This window comes from Syngnathus acus, chromosome 1, assembly GCF_901709675.1.
Source record: "Syngnathus acus chromosome 1, fSynAcu1.2, whole genome shotgun sequence".
Classification (NCBI taxonomy): Eukaryota; Metazoa; Chordata; class Actinopteri; order Syngnathiformes; family Syngnathidae; genus Syngnathus; species Syngnathus acus.
This window is the reverse complement of record NC_051087.1, coordinates 10,912,702-10,929,887: the sequence shown is the minus strand read 5'-3', so window position 1 is coordinate 10,929,887 and position 17,186 is coordinate 10,912,702. Positions and strand designations below refer to the sequence as shown.

At 39.6% G+C, this 17,186-nt stretch overlaps 3 protein-coding genes across 6 annotated transcripts; 2 read left to right on the top strand and 1 right to left on the bottom strand.

Annotated features, from left to right (window-relative positions):
• The first annotated feature begins 70 nt into the window (after window positions 1–70).
• Window positions 71–4,363, top strand: si:dkey-93h22.7 (Fc receptor-like protein 5). Of its 2 annotated transcripts, XM_037241353.1 has the most exons (13): window positions 71–281; window positions 352–378; window positions 468–591; window positions 667–842; window positions 1,186–1,372; window positions 1,485–1,591; window positions 1,916–2,185; window positions 2,265–2,570; window positions 2,655–2,756; window positions 2,854–2,881; window positions 3,151–3,199; window positions 3,296–3,361; window positions 3,718–4,363. In XM_037241353.1, the coding sequence occupies exons 1-13, from the start codon at window positions 248–250 to the stop codon at window positions 3,775–3,777; spliced, it is 1,536 nt and encodes a 511-aa protein (XP_037097248.1). In that variant the 5' UTR covers window positions 71–247; the 3' UTR covers window positions 3,778–4,363. The 2 variants fall into 2 exon arrangements, with proteins under 2 accessions (XP_037097248.1, XP_037097329.1); XM_037241434.1 differs by lacking the exons at window positions 1,186–1,372; window positions 1,485–1,591.
• Window positions 4,364–4,822: 459 nt separating this feature from the next.
• syngr2b (synaptogyrin 2b) lies at window positions 4,823–12,191 on the top strand. Its single transcript, XM_037245612.1, has 4 exons — window positions 4,823–5,003; window positions 8,540–8,777; window positions 10,108–10,244; window positions 10,872–12,191. Exons 1-4 carry the CDS (start codon window positions 4,893–4,895, stop codon window positions 11,112–11,114), a joined length of 729 nt encoding a protein of 242 aa, XP_037101507.1. The 5' UTR covers window positions 4,823–4,892; the 3' UTR covers window positions 11,115–12,191.
• Window positions 7,093–17,020, bottom strand: tk1 (thymidine kinase 1, soluble). Of its 3 annotated transcripts, none has more exons than XM_037245666.1 (8): window positions 16,817–17,020; window positions 16,641–16,672; window positions 15,369–15,482; window positions 15,093–15,186; window positions 14,162–14,251; window positions 13,850–13,969; window positions 13,576–13,771; window positions 7,093–7,117 (listed from the first exon to the last, which is right to left on the bottom strand). In XM_037245666.1, exons 1-7 carry the CDS (start codon window positions 16,880–16,882, stop codon window positions 13,592–13,594), a joined length of 696 nt encoding a protein of 231 aa, XP_037101561.1. In that variant the 5' UTR covers window positions 16,883–17,020; the 3' UTR covers window positions 7,093–7,117; window positions 13,576–13,591. The 3 variants fall into 3 exon arrangements, with proteins under 3 accessions (XP_037101561.1, XP_037101548.1, XP_037101526.1); XM_037245653.1 differs by having other exon boundaries at window positions 7,095–7,117; window positions 13,572–13,771; XM_037245631.1 differs by lacking the exon at window positions 7,093–7,117 and having other exon boundaries at window positions 12,975–13,771; window positions 16,817–17,019.
• Window positions 17,021–17,186: the final 166 nt, after the last annotated feature.

The following is a 17,186-nucleotide window of genomic DNA, read 5'->3' as shown; positions in this document are numbered from 1 at the left end:
CGATTTGTTGTAGGAATATGAAATAATAGCATCACATGGTGTGAGGATTGGTTCATGCTTTACTGCATGTTTCAGAGGTGGTGGCTCTGGGAGGGAGGGAGGAGTACCATGCTATCAGTTATTTGCACATTTCAATGAATTGCGTGTGTGTGCTTGTGTGTGTCTTTGAAAACTCCTAACGCACTGCCTCACGGCATTTTATTACAACATGGCATAAACAAGATTTTCCTCAATATATTCTTCAAGAATGTTTCCATACCTTCTTGTGAGCGTGCTTCTGGGTAAGTAGAAGAATTCAAAGCACACTGCAGCACTTTTCTTGATATTTTTTTCAACTGTTTGTATCCTTAGGGTCATGCTACTGCAGCAAGGAAGGCAGTAAGTCAACACTTTGTCACAAATGGGGTTGTATTTATTTGATGAGTGATTTTAGATATTGTGAAGGTTCTAATCCCATTTTTGATTAGGTATGACATTGGGACGTCCAGAGTTGTTTGGCCCTTCCGTAGCTTTATTGAATGACGTTGACGTCTTTAATTGTCATCTGACGATCTACCCTAAGAATGAAACTATCCTACTGGAGTTGTTCAAGTGAGTATTTTACGATAACCATACCAAATGTTTTCTCTTGTATACAAACATAAATTCCTCAAATGTTCTTCCCAGGGAGGGAAACCGTAACAAGTTGCTGGGGTACTACACTTCCTCGGATGGGCAAGCTGCGTCCTTCTCCATTGTAATCCAAACTTTTCATGAGGGGAACCTGGAGTGTGTGGCTAGAGCGCAGAACAATTCTCTAGTGGAGCCCTCTGTCAGCTATACACACAACCTCAAAGTCATTGGTGAGCGATTCTGCTGTTCAAGGGAAATAATATGTAACTCGTTGCATACATATACAGCCATTATTAAAATCTTAGTATTACAGCGGACCCCTGCTATTCTCGGGACATTGGAACTGAAATCAGTGACATCGTATCATTGTGAAATATCTTAAATGTTATACAAATGCCTGATTTTAATTAGGCAATTTAGAGAAGAAAAATATGTTTCACAGTCCTGTGACACTTTTTGCCATTTATTTTACTCGTTCTGGTTCTATGACTTGGCTGTGGATTACATGGCGGGGGGCATGCAAACTGAGGTTATCACTGTAGGCCGAGAGAAACAAAATCAATTGTTCTACAGAGCCAGTTGCAGGTGCAAAGGTCAACATTCAGTCGGGTGCCGCCGAGTTCTTCGAGGGAAGGACACTGGAGCTGAGGTGTACTCTCACAGCAGGAAATTACGTCTCTTACAAGTGGCGAGTAAATGGTCAACCCGTCTTACAGTCGCCGCGCCACAATGTTGCAAATGACCAGCTTGTCATCAACAGGTCAGCTATCTATCTCCCAATGATGAATATTTTTTGTTCCCGGATGAATATGTCTGGAAGGAAGAGTTTGTAACAAAGTGAGTTAAGATAGGCTGATGTGTGTCACCCTCAGAACCACCTCTGCAAACAGCGGCTTGTACATGTGTGTTGCTGCAAACAGCTACAACACAACACGAGTCTTCACAACCAGTAGCTCAGAAGTGGAAATCACAGTCAAAGGTTAATTTAATTGTCATTCGATGTCGAATTTTTAGGGTGGAGGGACTATTTTGTTTTTCAAGTGTACCGTGCCCAAATGTAAAAAACAAACAAACTCTAATACAAGTTTGTTTTGATAGGTTTATACAATTTTGTCAATTTTTACAGTTTTTAACAAACCTCCCAAATACATAGATAATGGAATATTTACTTGGTTGTTTAATTCCATATTTGATGAGTGGGCAGTGTCAGATTGAGCACGGTAGTTTCCTCTGTATGTTATTGGAGTGGATTTCTTTTAACTGAAGCTTAACATACCCTATTTCATCATCTTCATTCCTTCAGATGTGGTGTCCAACCCTGACATTTCCTTCAACGTGATGAAGGAGGAATCCAACAACTATTTCGCTGTGGTCACCTGCCAGTCAACCAGAGGGACACTGCCCATCACTTTTTCTCTCTACAACAGGACAGAATTGGCTTTCAGTATGACAGCTGAAGAGAGAAAAGTAAACTTCAAGGTTCCATTGGTTTTGGACAGACACTTGACACTCCAGTGCCAAGCCAATAATAGTGACGAGGTTGCATACAGTCGGTGGTTGCCCTTACAAGTTGGTAGGTTTGTTGGACAAGGTACTGCTTGCACCACTACAGCGAGACCAACCACATCTCTCCATTCGTCTCTTCTCAACAGTAAGTGTTGGCGGGCCAGTTGTAATGCACTATGACTTCGACATTGGACAAAACAATGCTGTAATTGGTCTGAGGTTCTACTGCAAGGCAACAAAGGGAACTCATCCACGGTTCCAGTGGTTCCTCAACCAAACTCTTCTCCAAGATCGAGGAAGCTTTTACTACGTGGTCAATCAGCCACCAGACCAGTCCATCCTGTTGCTGTCTGTCGGGAGCAGCAGTGCAGGGACGTACCATTGTGAAGTGGCTGACATCTTTGACAACACCACTGCCATCAGCAGCAATAAGCAGTACATAGACATAAAAGGTAATGTCATTCCAGTTCTCCTACTGCTTGGATTGAATTGAATGATTTTCATCCCTCCCCTCTTTTGTTCTTGTGCCCACCTAGAGCTCAATGAACTCCCTGTTCCTGTAGTAGCCGTTGTCTTTGGATGCTTCACTTTATTGGTTGTCCTTGTATCTGCTTGTTGTTTTGTTGGAGTGTTGTCCAGTAAGTCCACAAGCAGTCATAAATATCAGTTTTTTTTAATAGTTGCTCTGGTTTCTTTTCTTTGTAAGTGGTGTCGTGATTTTAACTCTTCTTTCAGGGAGAACAAAGAGTGGAGAAGAGTCCCTGTGAGTTCGTTTTTTTTTTTTTTTAAACAAAATTGTTGTCCAATATAACTCTATTTATAGCATCCTTTTAAAGCATACAGATTTCCCAAGCCCTTATCACACCCCCACACCTCCAAAAAACTGCATCTTCAAATACAAAGTTATTATTATTACCTATGTACTATAACTTTAATCTAGGACACAATTTAAACACAATGATATTAATGCGAGCTAATCATCTGCAAGTTCTTTTTTTTTAGTTGCTTATTGGTGTTGTTTGGATCTTGCAGTGTAAGCCAGAAGATGGAGACCTTTTCCGCAAATGAGGAGGATGAGCTGGTCAGATTTCTTTTTTCTGTCTATCATTAGAGAAAAAAAATACATTTTTGGTATTGCATGTGCTAAAACTACTACTCCCTAAATCCACGCTTGCAGGATATGTCAGAGTACACAGAGGACAATGATGTGGTGAGATCAGCCAGATGGGATGACTTAGATTGGGTAAGATCAAATACTGTGATTGCAATAAAAAGGACACGAGCTCTACCTAAATTTCTGCGTTAATGGGTCCTAATACAAACAGTGTGTAATCTGACCAAAATCACTGCAATAAATTGTCTGCTCAACACCGCACAAACAAAAAGTGGTCAGTAAAAACATAAGAATATGCAATTTCTGTGTGGAATTACTTTAGGAAAACTGTGACTCAGTTGAAGAGCAGATCATAGTATTCCATGGCCAATTTAATAAAGAATCCAGGTAAAGTCAATAAAAAGGCTTCATATACTTTTTCTTGCACCTGTAAATGTCAACATAGCAGATGGCCTCTTGTCTTATTCAATGTGTGTCGTTGTCAGGTATCAGAAACCTCTGCAGATGATGCGCTGTTTATGGATGAACCAACTGATGAGCACTGAGAGAACAACCTCCTGTGTCTTCTCGCCCCCCCCTCTCCTTCTTTTTCACAGCAAAATGGTCACTTTAAGAGTGTGTTTGTGTTACAGTCAAAAGGATCCAGGTTTGAATGGTGGCTCAGGCCTTTCTCTGTGGAGCCCATAGATGTGTCTAGCCCACTTTTGAAGCACCCCTAAAGTAAATCTAAGCACCCCCAAATTTTGAGACCTCTTAAGCTTTTATTTACTGTATGTCTTCTTTGGCAGACTAGAGAAACGTGATAAAGTACCGTAATTTTCTGACTATAAGCCGCTACTTATTGCACATGCGGTGCAGAATATAAATACATTTTTCATTTCTATGATATTGTAAGAGGTTTTTTTTTTGTAAGACAGATAATGGACACTCGCTAATTGTGCTGTGCCCATGAACTGAGAAGCAGACATTGTTAGATTACTGTGTTGTAGCATACAATAGTATAAACAGAAAAAGGTTGTGTTTGTCAATTTGTGTTGTGAAACTGGACATTGCAGTTAAAGCAAATCCAGTTTTTTAAAAAAAACATTAATAGCATAAATGCTTGAGCAAGCATTACCTAGCTTTTAGTTAGAAAAACAAGTGAGATATAACGGGATTTTATTTCTTGTTGTTACGAGCACTATATGTAAGTTAGTAAGTCGTACGATTGACAAAAATACTTTTTACTCCTTTTGAGTCAATCCTTCTATTATATGGAGGGAAGGCTCCTATATTTATTTATTGTTTTGCTTAATTTATTCATTTAGTTATATTTATTTAACATACATAAGGAGTGGGTCCTTTTCTCAACTCTGGAAGCTTTAAATAAACTTTGTCTGCAAGCTGTTCATAAGTTGTGATATTATTTCCCGTGTACATTGTTTGAATGATGAATGAGCGTAAACTGTACAGCAGAGGCGCAAGACGTCAGGCGGTCCTCCTCTGGCACCGGTGTGGACAACTCTCCACCCCTTGTGACTCCGCAACTCAACTCCAGCGTCAAATCAGGCGTCGCGGCGCAATGAGGAGGCGGTATTTTGCTTGTCACGTTCAAGACTCCCGAATTTGCAACCGACTTGGCTAGCGACAGAAAGAGAGAGTTGGTTGTCAAAGGCAAGACATGGAGGAGACCGGATCTACGAGTGCGCACGGTGTTTCATTCGCCGGAGGAGGTTTGGACATTGCAAAGTTTGCCCGACAACCGCAAACCATCGTGCGGCTATTAAGCTGGGTGAGTAGTTGCATGTGGAAAATAGTGTGCAGGGGGCCCTGATGTTGACAAAAGAAGAAAAGTCGGCGTGGTTTGCGAACAGGTGCGGCAATACCAGAGTGTGTTTTTTACGGCTTAGCTCGGATACAAGCGCAAGGCAACGTCTTGAGAGGCGTCATGTTGCCTGCAGCTGTTCAAAACATGCTTTCCAATGAAACAAAGTAGGCACGCGTGTACTCGATCATTCTACGACTCGCTTTCAAATGCTTCATTCGGAACATTTATTTATTTATTTATTTATGTGTGTGTCTGCTTGAGTGACATTTAAAAGCCAGACGTGGCCCACTCTGTACTTAAAAGTAGATCTAACTTTTTAAATAGTGGTAAATGTGCAAGTATTGATTCAACTGCTGCACTCAAAAGTAAAAAGAAAAGTAGTGTTGGCTCGATTTTTATGGTATTTAAAACATTTTCTCATAGCTTTGCTACATTGTTAGTTTGTGAAATGGAAAAGGCTAAATTTGCAATTGATAACTGAAAAAAATACGGCTACCTGCATGTTGGAAGACTGACAAGATTTGAAAAAGACCCTCGGAAAACTACAGTATCATCTTGCACCTGCTCACACTTGAAAACAAGTTTGAGTTTTTAGTCACAGTCCAATCTTTAGGTTTTACAAAGACTGACTTTTGCAAGCTCACTATTTACAAGATAACTACATTTTCCCCCACTCAATACAATTTCCCCCAGCGTTTTCTCCTGTGTTTCTATACATTTTAATTCCTTGTTTTATTACAGCTCAGATATTGATTGTTGGTTATGTCACACCAGTGCAAAGATAATATGAAATAACATCAAACTGTTGTCTAGACTAGGAAAAGATAGATCTAAAATAGCCGAGATTACAAGACACAACAGCCACAAATCAGCTTGTAGCTTGTAACAATTCTCTTGTATTGCTCTTATCTCAACATAACAATTTTTGTTTCTTACAAGTACCGTATTTTCCGGACTATAAGGCGCACCGGACTATAAGGCGCACCTTCAATGAATGGCCCATTTTAAAACTTTGTCCTTATATAAGGCGCACCGGACTATAAGGCGCACCATTAATGCATCTTGTCAGTTTTGTCAACCAAATCAAATCATTCTCCATTTTATCTTTTTTATTTCAACTTCAGACGCAACAAGTTACTTTATAATCACAAAATAATGATCCATAGTCTTTTTGATTCATGATTCATAGTCTTCAGCGGGCCACTTATGATTGATTTCATGACACAATGCTTTGGGCCTGTTTAAATTTAGGAATTTGGTCCATATATAAGGCGCACCGGACTATAAGGCGCACTGTCGGCTTTTGAGAAAATTTTAGGTTTTTAGGTGCGCCTTATAGTCCGGAAAATACGGTAGTCTGAAAACATATTGGTCATGTCGTATGTCATTGAAGCTTAACCAGGAAGCCGCCAAGAAATACCCGGATCACGCCTAGGATCAATAAAGTTCTCTGAGTCTGTTATTATGAAATACGGGCCGGTTTAGTTGAACACAAATCTGGTTGTCACAGGAAGCCACCGCTTATTTTGTTGGATGAATGTCAACAGGTGGATAAATAGGTTAAGTATACCTTTTTTCCATCTGGCAAAAGGGCATTTAATTGTTGTGCCTGTCAGTATATGTTGCTGTCATAGACTGGTGGGCACAGATGTAACTTTAGTAAGTAAATAATCCATTTGGGGCAAAATAATGACATTATTTCCCCTGGCACACCTGTAAGGATTCTGGGAAGTGTCACACTGCTGGTCATCTGTTATGCTTTTTTAAGTCAGTGGTCTAGGTCCAATTATAGAACATCTAAAAGTAACCACAACCTGGCAAGCTAAATAATGCATGCTGTCTTTACCCTGACTGATGTGAGGAAGCAGGTTGTAGGCTTAATGTTTGAACTATTCGCAGCGCTTTCATTCCAATGCCAAACGTCCAAGGCTTGCTCTCAGTAGTGAATTTCACAGACTTGTGTCACCAAGTTAAAAATATTACCCATGAGGACACAATGTGCTTGGAACTGTTTAGCTGTGTGTGATTGTGTGCATGGGGATACACAGTTGGTGATGTGTGTGTGTGTGTGTGTGTGTCACTTGTAAACAGAAGCTTTTTTGCAGGTAAGATGATATCTCTGCTTGGCTAAGCTTTCTTTCTAGTTTGGCTCATCTCGTTCTAGAATCGCCCACAGTGAGAGGTGCCAAGCAGGAGTGAGCGTACATTTACTAGGCTAGGTGCCTGTATGTTGGGGTTTACCCTGATAACAAACAAAAAAAAAAAGACAGTGAAACCTGGAAGGGTGTGATTGGGTAAAAACAGCCTGCTTGATCAGAACCTGATTGGTGTTGTATTATGGGACTTCTATACTTGCCATGGACTGTTCTTAAGGATCACCAAATTCAAGCATAAGGGTGCACTTGGCACTTGAAAGAAAAAAAATTCTAAGAATACATACTGAATATATTAACTTATTTTGTCGTTAATTCCAACAAATATATGAATTAAAGACATTTAACTGTTTTACAATACTTTGCCTTTCAGTATTATTTTTCAAGAGAGCGAAATGTATGGACAAAAACACGCAAAAAAAGTTAGAATTGGCCAATCTATAAGATACTGACACTCTTAAGTCAAGGTACAACTGTACTTTTATAGTTGATCACAATGGGAAAAGGTTGGCCGTTCAACATATAAATACTTTTCAGTTTACTGTACTTAAATAATTTGCAATAGTCGTGCCCTTTTTTAACATTCCACATATTCATTCCACCCAGCAGCTCAATGTCTCCTCCTCCCCACCAGTCCAAAAGCCCCTCTCTGTCCTCCTCCCGGACCTCATTTTGAGCATTATTAAGGAACCGTTGCTGTCTCTGGAGTCACATGGCTGGCAGCAGCACTTAGAACTAGGTCACATGGTGAGGTGGTTCACTCATATGGATGGCAACAAATCACGGGATGGCCCCAGGGAACCAGTAAACCAAAGTTAATCGCCATATTATTTAAGTGCTAAATCGGCAGATTGCTGTTAGAAAATGTCCAAATGAAAATTCCACCACTACTACAACTGTCAGCCAATGTTACCTGCTGCCAATAAACATTAAGATCTCATCAAAATGATAATATATTCTTGTAAATTGTATGTCAACTGTATCACATCTGTATGTATTTGTTTACCTTTTAGTAAGTACCGTAATTTTCGGACTATAAGTCGCACCGGAGTATAAGTCGCACCAGCCATAAAATGCCCAAAAAAGTGAAAAAAAACATATATATGTATATAAATTGCTCCTGAGTATAAGTCGCCCCCCCACCCAAACTATGAAAAAAAAACGCGACTTATAGTCCGAAAATTACGGTAGTTGGCAAATACTGGAGTTGAACTTTTCAGAAAGCATTTTGTACATAGTGTGTTGTAACTAAGACTGGTTTTTCGGGTTTGGTCGGAAAAACGACATCTTTATTTAAGTTCCTTCGATGTATTTTCTAACCTGTCTCATTTCTTTGTCTCACCGTAGCTCTTTGCCATTGTGGTTTTCGCCTGCATCACCACAGAGGGCTACATCAACCCAGTCTACAGTGCTGAGCCAAAGTGCATCTTCAACCAAAGCGACTCAGCATGTCATTACGCCGTGGGCATCGGTGTGATTGCTTTCCTCGCCTGTGTGGCCTTTCTGGTTTTGGATGTTTACATGCCCTTTATGAGCAACGCACAGCATAGGAAATATGCTGTGATGGCTGACCTGGGATTCTCTGGTGAGAGCGTCAGTTTTGTCATGCCTTTAATAGTGAAACCATTTTGGTGGTTCGTTTTTTTGTGTTCCAGAAGATGGATGGATGGATGGATGGATGGATGGATAGATGGATGGATGGATGGATGGATGGATCACTATAAGAATCTACAAAAAAGTGTATAATGTCACTGTCCTGTGAAAAACATATGTATGTCCAATTTTGTTATTTTTAATGAGACCATATATCCTAGGGATTTTTTTCCCTTAACACAATAGTAGTCCTGAAAGTATCGAGAGATGCTGGAAGCCACAATTTCTTTTTGCCGATTTACTGCTGGCCCAACACTCCCTTGACACCCGATCTCATACAGAGAGCCTTAGTCTCCAGTAAAGCGAGACAAACCGTTCACTGTTATCCTTGCAGGACAAAACGTATTCTTCATTGTTGCAATCAGCAGCAGATGATGCTGAGTGAGCATGGCGGAAAGTGAGAATGACCGCACAGATTCTCTTTAAATTTATCAGCTGAACATGGCGGTGTTTGTAAGACATTCTTCATGGAAACAAAAAAATAGTCATATACGATACAGTGATCCCTTGTTTATGGCGGGAGATGCTTTCCAGAACCACCCACAATAAAGAAAAATTCTGTGCATGTATTGTACCTTTACAGTAAATAAAAAAAACATACGACATGTCCCGACTCCTGCACCAGTTGGTGCTTCTTCCCTCGTGCGTGGCCGGCTGCCGCCTCCTGCGCTTGATCCTGCGCTTGAACTCCATTATGTCCGTAGTGACGCACGTTGCTCAGAGGCACACCCCGCGCTATCATCGCTCATTGCCGCTGTTCCGACTCCTGCACTGCACCGGTGCGTTTCCTCATTTGTTCTCAGTCATTGCTCAGAGGCACACCCCGTGTATTTATTCAGTGTGTATTTATACTCCGTTCTCCCGTTACCCATAAACTTGCGAAATAGCAAATCTGCAATAGGTGAAGTGCGACGTGGCAAGGGATCACTGTAATGTAAAATAAATGTGATAACTAGGAATGGATAACTTATTCAAGGTACAAATATTACATAGTATACATTTGCATAGATGTCAAGCAAAATGTTGGCTTGTTGCGCTGCGATTATATAACATACTTTTTTTATTTTTAAACACTAAATGATAAACAAACAGTAAATGGGGAAATTGGTTTTGTAATACATATTCATGCAAAATAAAATTGTATCAGATTATTCAATGGACAACAGACATTGAATCAAACTTCATTTTGGCATTTCTTTTTTGATGTCTTTAGAGATCAGTGAGGTTTGATTTTTCTTATGGAGTTGCTGTGTTCTTCTCAGGGGCATGGAGCTTTATGTGGTTCGTGTGCTTCTGCTTGTTGGCCAGCCAATGGAGTCGCACACACGACGTCAGTGGAATCCCCCAGGATGCTGCACGAGCAACAGTGGCCTTTTCATTCTTCTCCATCGCTACCTGGGTGAGCAAGGCAGTTTTGTGTTACAAATACTCAGCAGCCACTAACAAGAAATACTGAGTCTTTTCGCATTTCGTCGCTGTTGGGTGGAGATCCATTTTGTCCAAATATGGTCTTTTTCCCCACCTTCTTTTTTCACACAATTCTTTTGGTCATTGTGTTATTTTAATTTTTTTTCCTCTAAAAGTGAGCATACAATAGCTTTCATGTCCAAACACACTGCACATTCCTTTCTCAATCTAAATAACAAAAAAGACAACATAGTTCTGGCACCCGTGAGCTGGTATTCCCAAAAAGGGCAATCGACAATAAATGTTAATACAGTGAACCCGTCTGCTCGTAGTTCACGATTCACAAATTGACCTATTTGTGTTTTTTTGTGCTCTTTGTTAAGTTGCTACAGGATAGTGCGAAAGCCCCTGCCTAGTAGGAAAGTAGTAATTGGTGTCAAGGAAATATGTTGAAGTGATAGAATGTACGTCAACCAAGAGACAAAGTTATTTAGTACGTCAGAGTGGTACAGCAGTAACTTGGCAAGAGCCAGATGGTCCACAGACAACACCAAGGATGGGGGGATTATGAACCCCTTAGCCTCATATTGACCCCAATCTCTGATGTTTTATTACACAGGGAATCCTAACCTACTTCGCCTTGGGTCGTTTCCGTAGAGGCGCTGAAGACGTCACCATCCCGGCTTATACTGAGCAACCTATCGACGAGCGCACGCCTTACCCGCCGACTTACGCCCCCGCCTCCTACAACCCCACGCCATACACCCCCACCACCTATAGCGCCTATCCCGACTTGAGCCAGCAGCCTACCTTCACCCCAAACCTGGAACCGACGCCCGGCTATCAGCCGCCCAATTACTGATGTGTAGGGCAACCACAACAAAGCCCCTGGCTCTTAGGAGCAGCTCCAGCATTTCTCCAAGTCGTGTCTCCGTCGATGATATGGCATCCCATTGGTTTTAACATCTTCTAATTGTTAAACCTGAAAAGTTAAAGAACTGCACGCAAATGAATAGGAGGGACAGTGCGGATTACCGCAAGGGGTCGAGGCTCTCTGGTTTGTGATCAGATCTTCACATCGGACAATAGACACTAGATGTGATCTTTGGCTCAGCTGATCTCTGTGCTATGACACAACACTTACCTCAGGCAGGCTGACATGCAAATGGAATGTACCCACAATTTTAGAGTAATCGTGACTGCCAATTACACTTGGTGAGATCAGCACTGCACATTTCTCTCACATTTGTACACATTTCATGGTTAAACTGTTGACATTTTAATTGCTGTGTAGTGTTTAACACTACTTACTTTCCATCTCCCATTAATTGAATTGTCTTCATTAGTCGTACACAACTCACAAGGTATTGATTACTCTGAGTAAAAGTAGTTATGGCAATATCGTTGGAAAATTGCTTGCAACTGCTTGTTGTTTCGTGTTGACATTGTGCAGTCATATCATAAAATATCTTTGACACAGTTGGGTTCTTTTTCATAGCCTTTTTTTGTCCTTTGTCACAAAAAACAAAAGGCGTCATTCAAAAATACCTGGTTGTGTGGCCTGTACACTTGGGGTTTAAATTAAGATAGTGAGTGGGAATGCAGATAAAGGTGCAAGCAGTGAATAGTAACTAATTAACACGAGAAGTGCCTCTTTTGGAGCAAAGAACATTCCCAGTCTTCATGCAAACTCATTTTGACGTTGAGCCTAACTGCTGTACGCTTGACATTGACGTTTCTCAGTGTCAAATAACAATGTGTGTTTACATTTCTACTTGTGCCGCCTGGTTATATATTGTGATGGCAACATCCCCACTTGGATCTATATTTAACAGAATGTTGAACTTAGAATTAAATCATGTTGGTACTATTGTGGGTTACCTCAATAAGAAACATGAAAACACGTTTGCCTTTTGAAAGAGTAGAAAGAAATATCTAAGGTCAAAGACAAACTGAATAATTTCAAGCAATGTTCCATAGCTGCACTTCACTAAATACACATTCCAGAAAAAAATAAATTACAGTACTATATTAGTTGGTCAAGCCTGTGCAGGCATGGAACAGATCGCCTGCAGTGTGTAGCTTAGTGCGAGAATGTCAATATTGATTTTAGATTCCTTTATGGCCAACAAGTATTTTATCAATTACTTGTAACCTAGCCAAGATACAAGTTGGTGTGAGTTTTATTTTGAGGGGGTACTAAAATCTGGGAATGACAAGACCATGACATAACTTGTTAAATACATTTAGAGAAATATTATGCATATTCATTTTCGACCTTAACTGATTCCTGTTCTTTCTGACATTATATGGACATTGTATTGAGAAAAATGTATGAATTAATTTGGTTTTTGTCAAAATGTTGGGGATGAATGAAGTTCATTTTGTCTTCAGCCACGTTCTCCTTTCCAGTTAAAAGACAAACATAGCCACACCCCAAATTAGTACCTTTCACAATGCCAAGTTATGACTAATTAATTACACCAATTTGATATGTGACACATAATTACAGTTAATCAACCTTTTGTTTAAATCCAATACAAAGTGTATTTTGAGTTGCTTTACTAGACTACAGGCCAAACAGCATCACAGGGAGGATTTTTAAGCACATTATATTGGGCTGCTAGTACAAGGCAGACACTGAAGTTCACTACAGACCATAAATTTAGATCCGGTCCGCCATGAAATTCTAAAAACAAGTGTCGAAACAGTGGCACCACAATATGTACTGTCACAATTTATGCAATTCATAAACAATAAAGATCACTCAGAGCCAAATTATTTTCTCAATTCAATTTTAAACCAAAGCCCAGTCTATGAAGAGATAGTGTTGCTATAACGTATTAAATCTCATCAAGAACATGCATGGCATCTTTAATAAATCTCCCTGTTAATACTGACCATTAAAACACCAAAAAGGCAGAATTGTTTCGAAAAAAACTGGCAGATTAAACAAAACAGAAATTCACCCAATCTAATAACATGCAACCTAAGCTTTACAAACAAAAGGAAAGACAAAATTAACCAATTTGTGTTCAAAACAAAAGCCATAAAAAAGACACAACCCTCAAATCAATACCCTTAAGTTATTCAAATAAAACAGGTTTAAACATACAAATACCAAAGTGCTTGAAGTGATTACATTGCTAATTTATAAATACATAATCAGCACTAAAAGCACTATGATCAGAAACCTCCATATTTCTTTCATGTCAGCATTTAAGAAACATGACTTAACCACAAATGTAATTATTAAATTGGAACTGTGTGGAAAGTAACGAGACTTTACTTTAAAACACACAACAGCCTCCATACTTCAGCAAGTGTGTGTGTAAGTGGTCAGAGGTGGAGGGAAGAGAACAGCTTCCTGGGAATCCCAGAGTCCACAAGTTTTCCATTAAGTGCATTTTGAGGAGTATCATCCCTGAGGGGAGGTCGGTTTTCTTTGGTCGCCATCAGATCTCCGTAACACTTTCGACAGACTGCCTGGTATTTGTCAGCTCCGCCAATCACTTCCACCTTTGTTTCGCAGGAAATGTGATAAGTATTAAGTACAAAATGACCCCTGCGCATTTATTTTCTTATGTGTATGCTCACCTCCTTCTCCGCTCCAATCCTCTTTGTGTAGGCTGCTTCTTTATAACACTGCATACAGACGGCGTGAAGCTTCACCACGCTTTCCGCCAGAGGGATGAGGTTCAGGATGTTTCCGAATGGCTACACAAAAAAAGAATGCACAAGAGAGTACTTGACAAAATGCAGATATAATCATTGGCTAGAACAGCAATGTCTTTGTGAGGAACAATGAGCTCATTGAAAAAAACATTTTACTCCACCTTAACCGTTGAATGCGTCAACACATTTTTCACAAGACAATGATGCGGATTTTTCAGGAACAAAGAAAGTCACCATTCTCTGGAAGGTCCCATCCAAGGCAGCGACAATTACGATCTTGCCCAAATTGGCCATCTCCTCACAAAACTCCACCGTGTCTGGGAACTGCAATGGCACAAAAAAGAGGCACAACTGTTGACTGGCGAAGTGAAAATAACCGCAAAAGTCAAATGCTGTCAAGTTGTCTCTGTTGCAAGCAGATCGCACTTTGCTTATTGCATCCAATTATGGTCCAATTACTGCTATCTGTATTACTGTATTAAAGCAGTTATAAAGATCAAACAGCCCGACTTATCAAATGCCTTTAAATTGGTCACGGAAATTCATCAAATCTCTAGCACTAAGGTTTACGCGTCATTTAGTTTTGTGCGGTCCTTATATCGTCCATTTAAAATACTACTTGGAAATGTATTTACGATGAAAGAAATTAGGGTCCATGACCAAACCGCATTGGACAGAAAGTCGCGTCGAATCGAAGGGTGTAAAATCAAGGTTCAGGTTTATTATTATTATTACTATTATATCACGTAGTTGTTCTATTTTTATTTTGGGATTTACTCCGCTAACTTGGGGCCTCAAATATCATATTTCATGCCACATCATGAGGGGAAATGTGTGGTATAACAAAAGAAATTCTTGAACACTTGAAAACTTAACTTTAAATCTAACTTGAAAGAACCAGAAAATTAATTTTAACAAAGTAAATGAAAAAAAACAGCTGTTCCTGCTGTGCACACATTGGCCATTCAGTGGCAGTGTGGCAGCATGCTTGCATGCAATGAAATAAGAGTAAACAAGAATGTTGAGCTTGAGATCAAAATATTGAGGGATCAAAATCCCGATTAAATTTTGATGAATTGCATCCTTCACTATCTATTATTGCTACTCATTACCCCCCCCCCCCCAAAAAAAAACAGTATAGCGAAGAAAAAAAAGGTACACTTACAAACTGCCCTTCATCAACTCCAATGACACAGTTTTGCAGTGCCAATGACCGTACATCTCTCAGAGAGTTTGCAGATACTGCCTCCATTGTGTTTCTAAGAGACGTACAAGGGCAAGTCAAATCTTTGCATGATCTACTCTCCTCAATCAAGCCAAATACATGCAATTGTTATGTTAAATTAAGCATTTATATCTACCAACAGTTAAACTAACCTTGCTATATTACGGGTCATCTTTCATCAAGGAAATAGTTTTGCAAGACATAGCAGATACTTACTTATCATGTGTGGCCATGCCTATGTCCGAATAACGTGTATCTTTGGCGTATTTGATCAATAAACAGCTGTATTGGGCGATTTGGAAACGCCGCACCCTTCGCATCAATTCAGTGCTGCAAAAATCAGACACCGGTTTAGTTAATTAACTTAGTTAATTAAGTTACAAACACAAAGCATTGTAGCACATTCCACATGCATTGTGCAATGATTTTCAAAGTGTGCTGCAATTACCACTTGTGGTATCATGTAAAACAATTACTGTATTAAAAACACAAATACAATTTATAAGATCTAATGTATTCAATACAGTCAAACATATTAGAAGGAAGATTACAGTTTTGCATAAAGCCTGTTTAGCTTTTTTTCTAAATCTCGTACAGTAATTTACCAACTTTCAATGAAAGTATAGTTGTATTTAATTTGTAAGTACAGACAAAAATATTTAGACATTATTATTTCAAGGACAATGCAGTTATTTAACTTCAATGCACAACTTATAACTTTCCCTTTTGCTAAATTTAAGCACATTGTTAATGTTCAAACTGCATAATGTCAGTTATGCAGTAATGTTACAACATGGAGTCGTTTATAAAGGTACACTAACTGGATTTTGATGTTGGTCCTAATGGTGGGGTGGTATTTTGGAAGGTGGTGCTTAGTTTAAAAAGTTTGAGAACGATTGGCAGAGCATATTTGAGCGATAGCGAGCCGGAGAGAAAGTTGAATGACATGACTGTTATGTGATTTCTTTAATTTGTTTATTTCGGCAAGTACAACACACTTACTACAACTTCATTTCACGTTTTGTTTTACATGACTTGTCGAAAAGGGAAGCGGGTTGAAGCAATTCTGCTTATATCTAGTCCCGTCCCGATTTCAACCAAGGATTTCCACCATAACCGAGGAAAAAAAGGAAGAAACAAGGGAAACATAAATTTGACACAGGATAACATATGATTTGAATACAGAAATGACTAGTTCTCTGGAAGTTTGATAACAATTGATAGCAGTTTGATTTGAATCCAGTATTGACAAGTAAATTAGGTTAACATATATTAACAGTTTGGTTTGAATACAACAGTAACAATTAAATCAATTTCGTGAGCGTTGGAGACACAATATCGCAGATAACTGACCCGCCAATACAGATACCGGATGTCAGTATTGGCGGGACTGTTGTAAAAGTCGTTGTTGCAGCACACATTTTCAAAAACAACCATTCAAGAAACGAGATGAAGGAGGTCAAACAAAACATATTGTACTAAGATTACCTTTTGCCTGAAAACATCGGTCCAAATATGACCTGCGGGGGGAAAAAAACATAAACAGAGACACTGAGCAATAGTTAAGGAAATCATGGAATAGTGCAACTACATAGCTGGCACAAATTTGAAAAAAAGGGTTACATTGAATAATTTGGTTCGTTTGAACGAAAACAAAGACAAACCTGGATTTGCCCCTGGGCTTTCCTCGGAGAATTCGGAAAAACTTTAGGAAAATCCACACACTCCATTTCTTTTAGGACCAACCAAAAAACAGACAGTTAAAAAAATATACAGACATTCACCAACTTGGTGGATATGTGTATAAATTTGGTAACGCCAAGCAGCTGCTCTCGTACAATAAATGAAACGAGCGCGCGCCTTTTAGTCTATCCATACGTCTGCCAGTTCTGAATTCTAAACCGGAAATACATTCGACCAATTGGAAGACCCTCTGGGAGGTCACGGTCACTCTTTCCAGCCAATAAGGGTTGAGCACCCCCCCCCCCCCCTCTCTCTCTCTCTCTCTTTCTCAATGTAAACAAAACCGTGAAG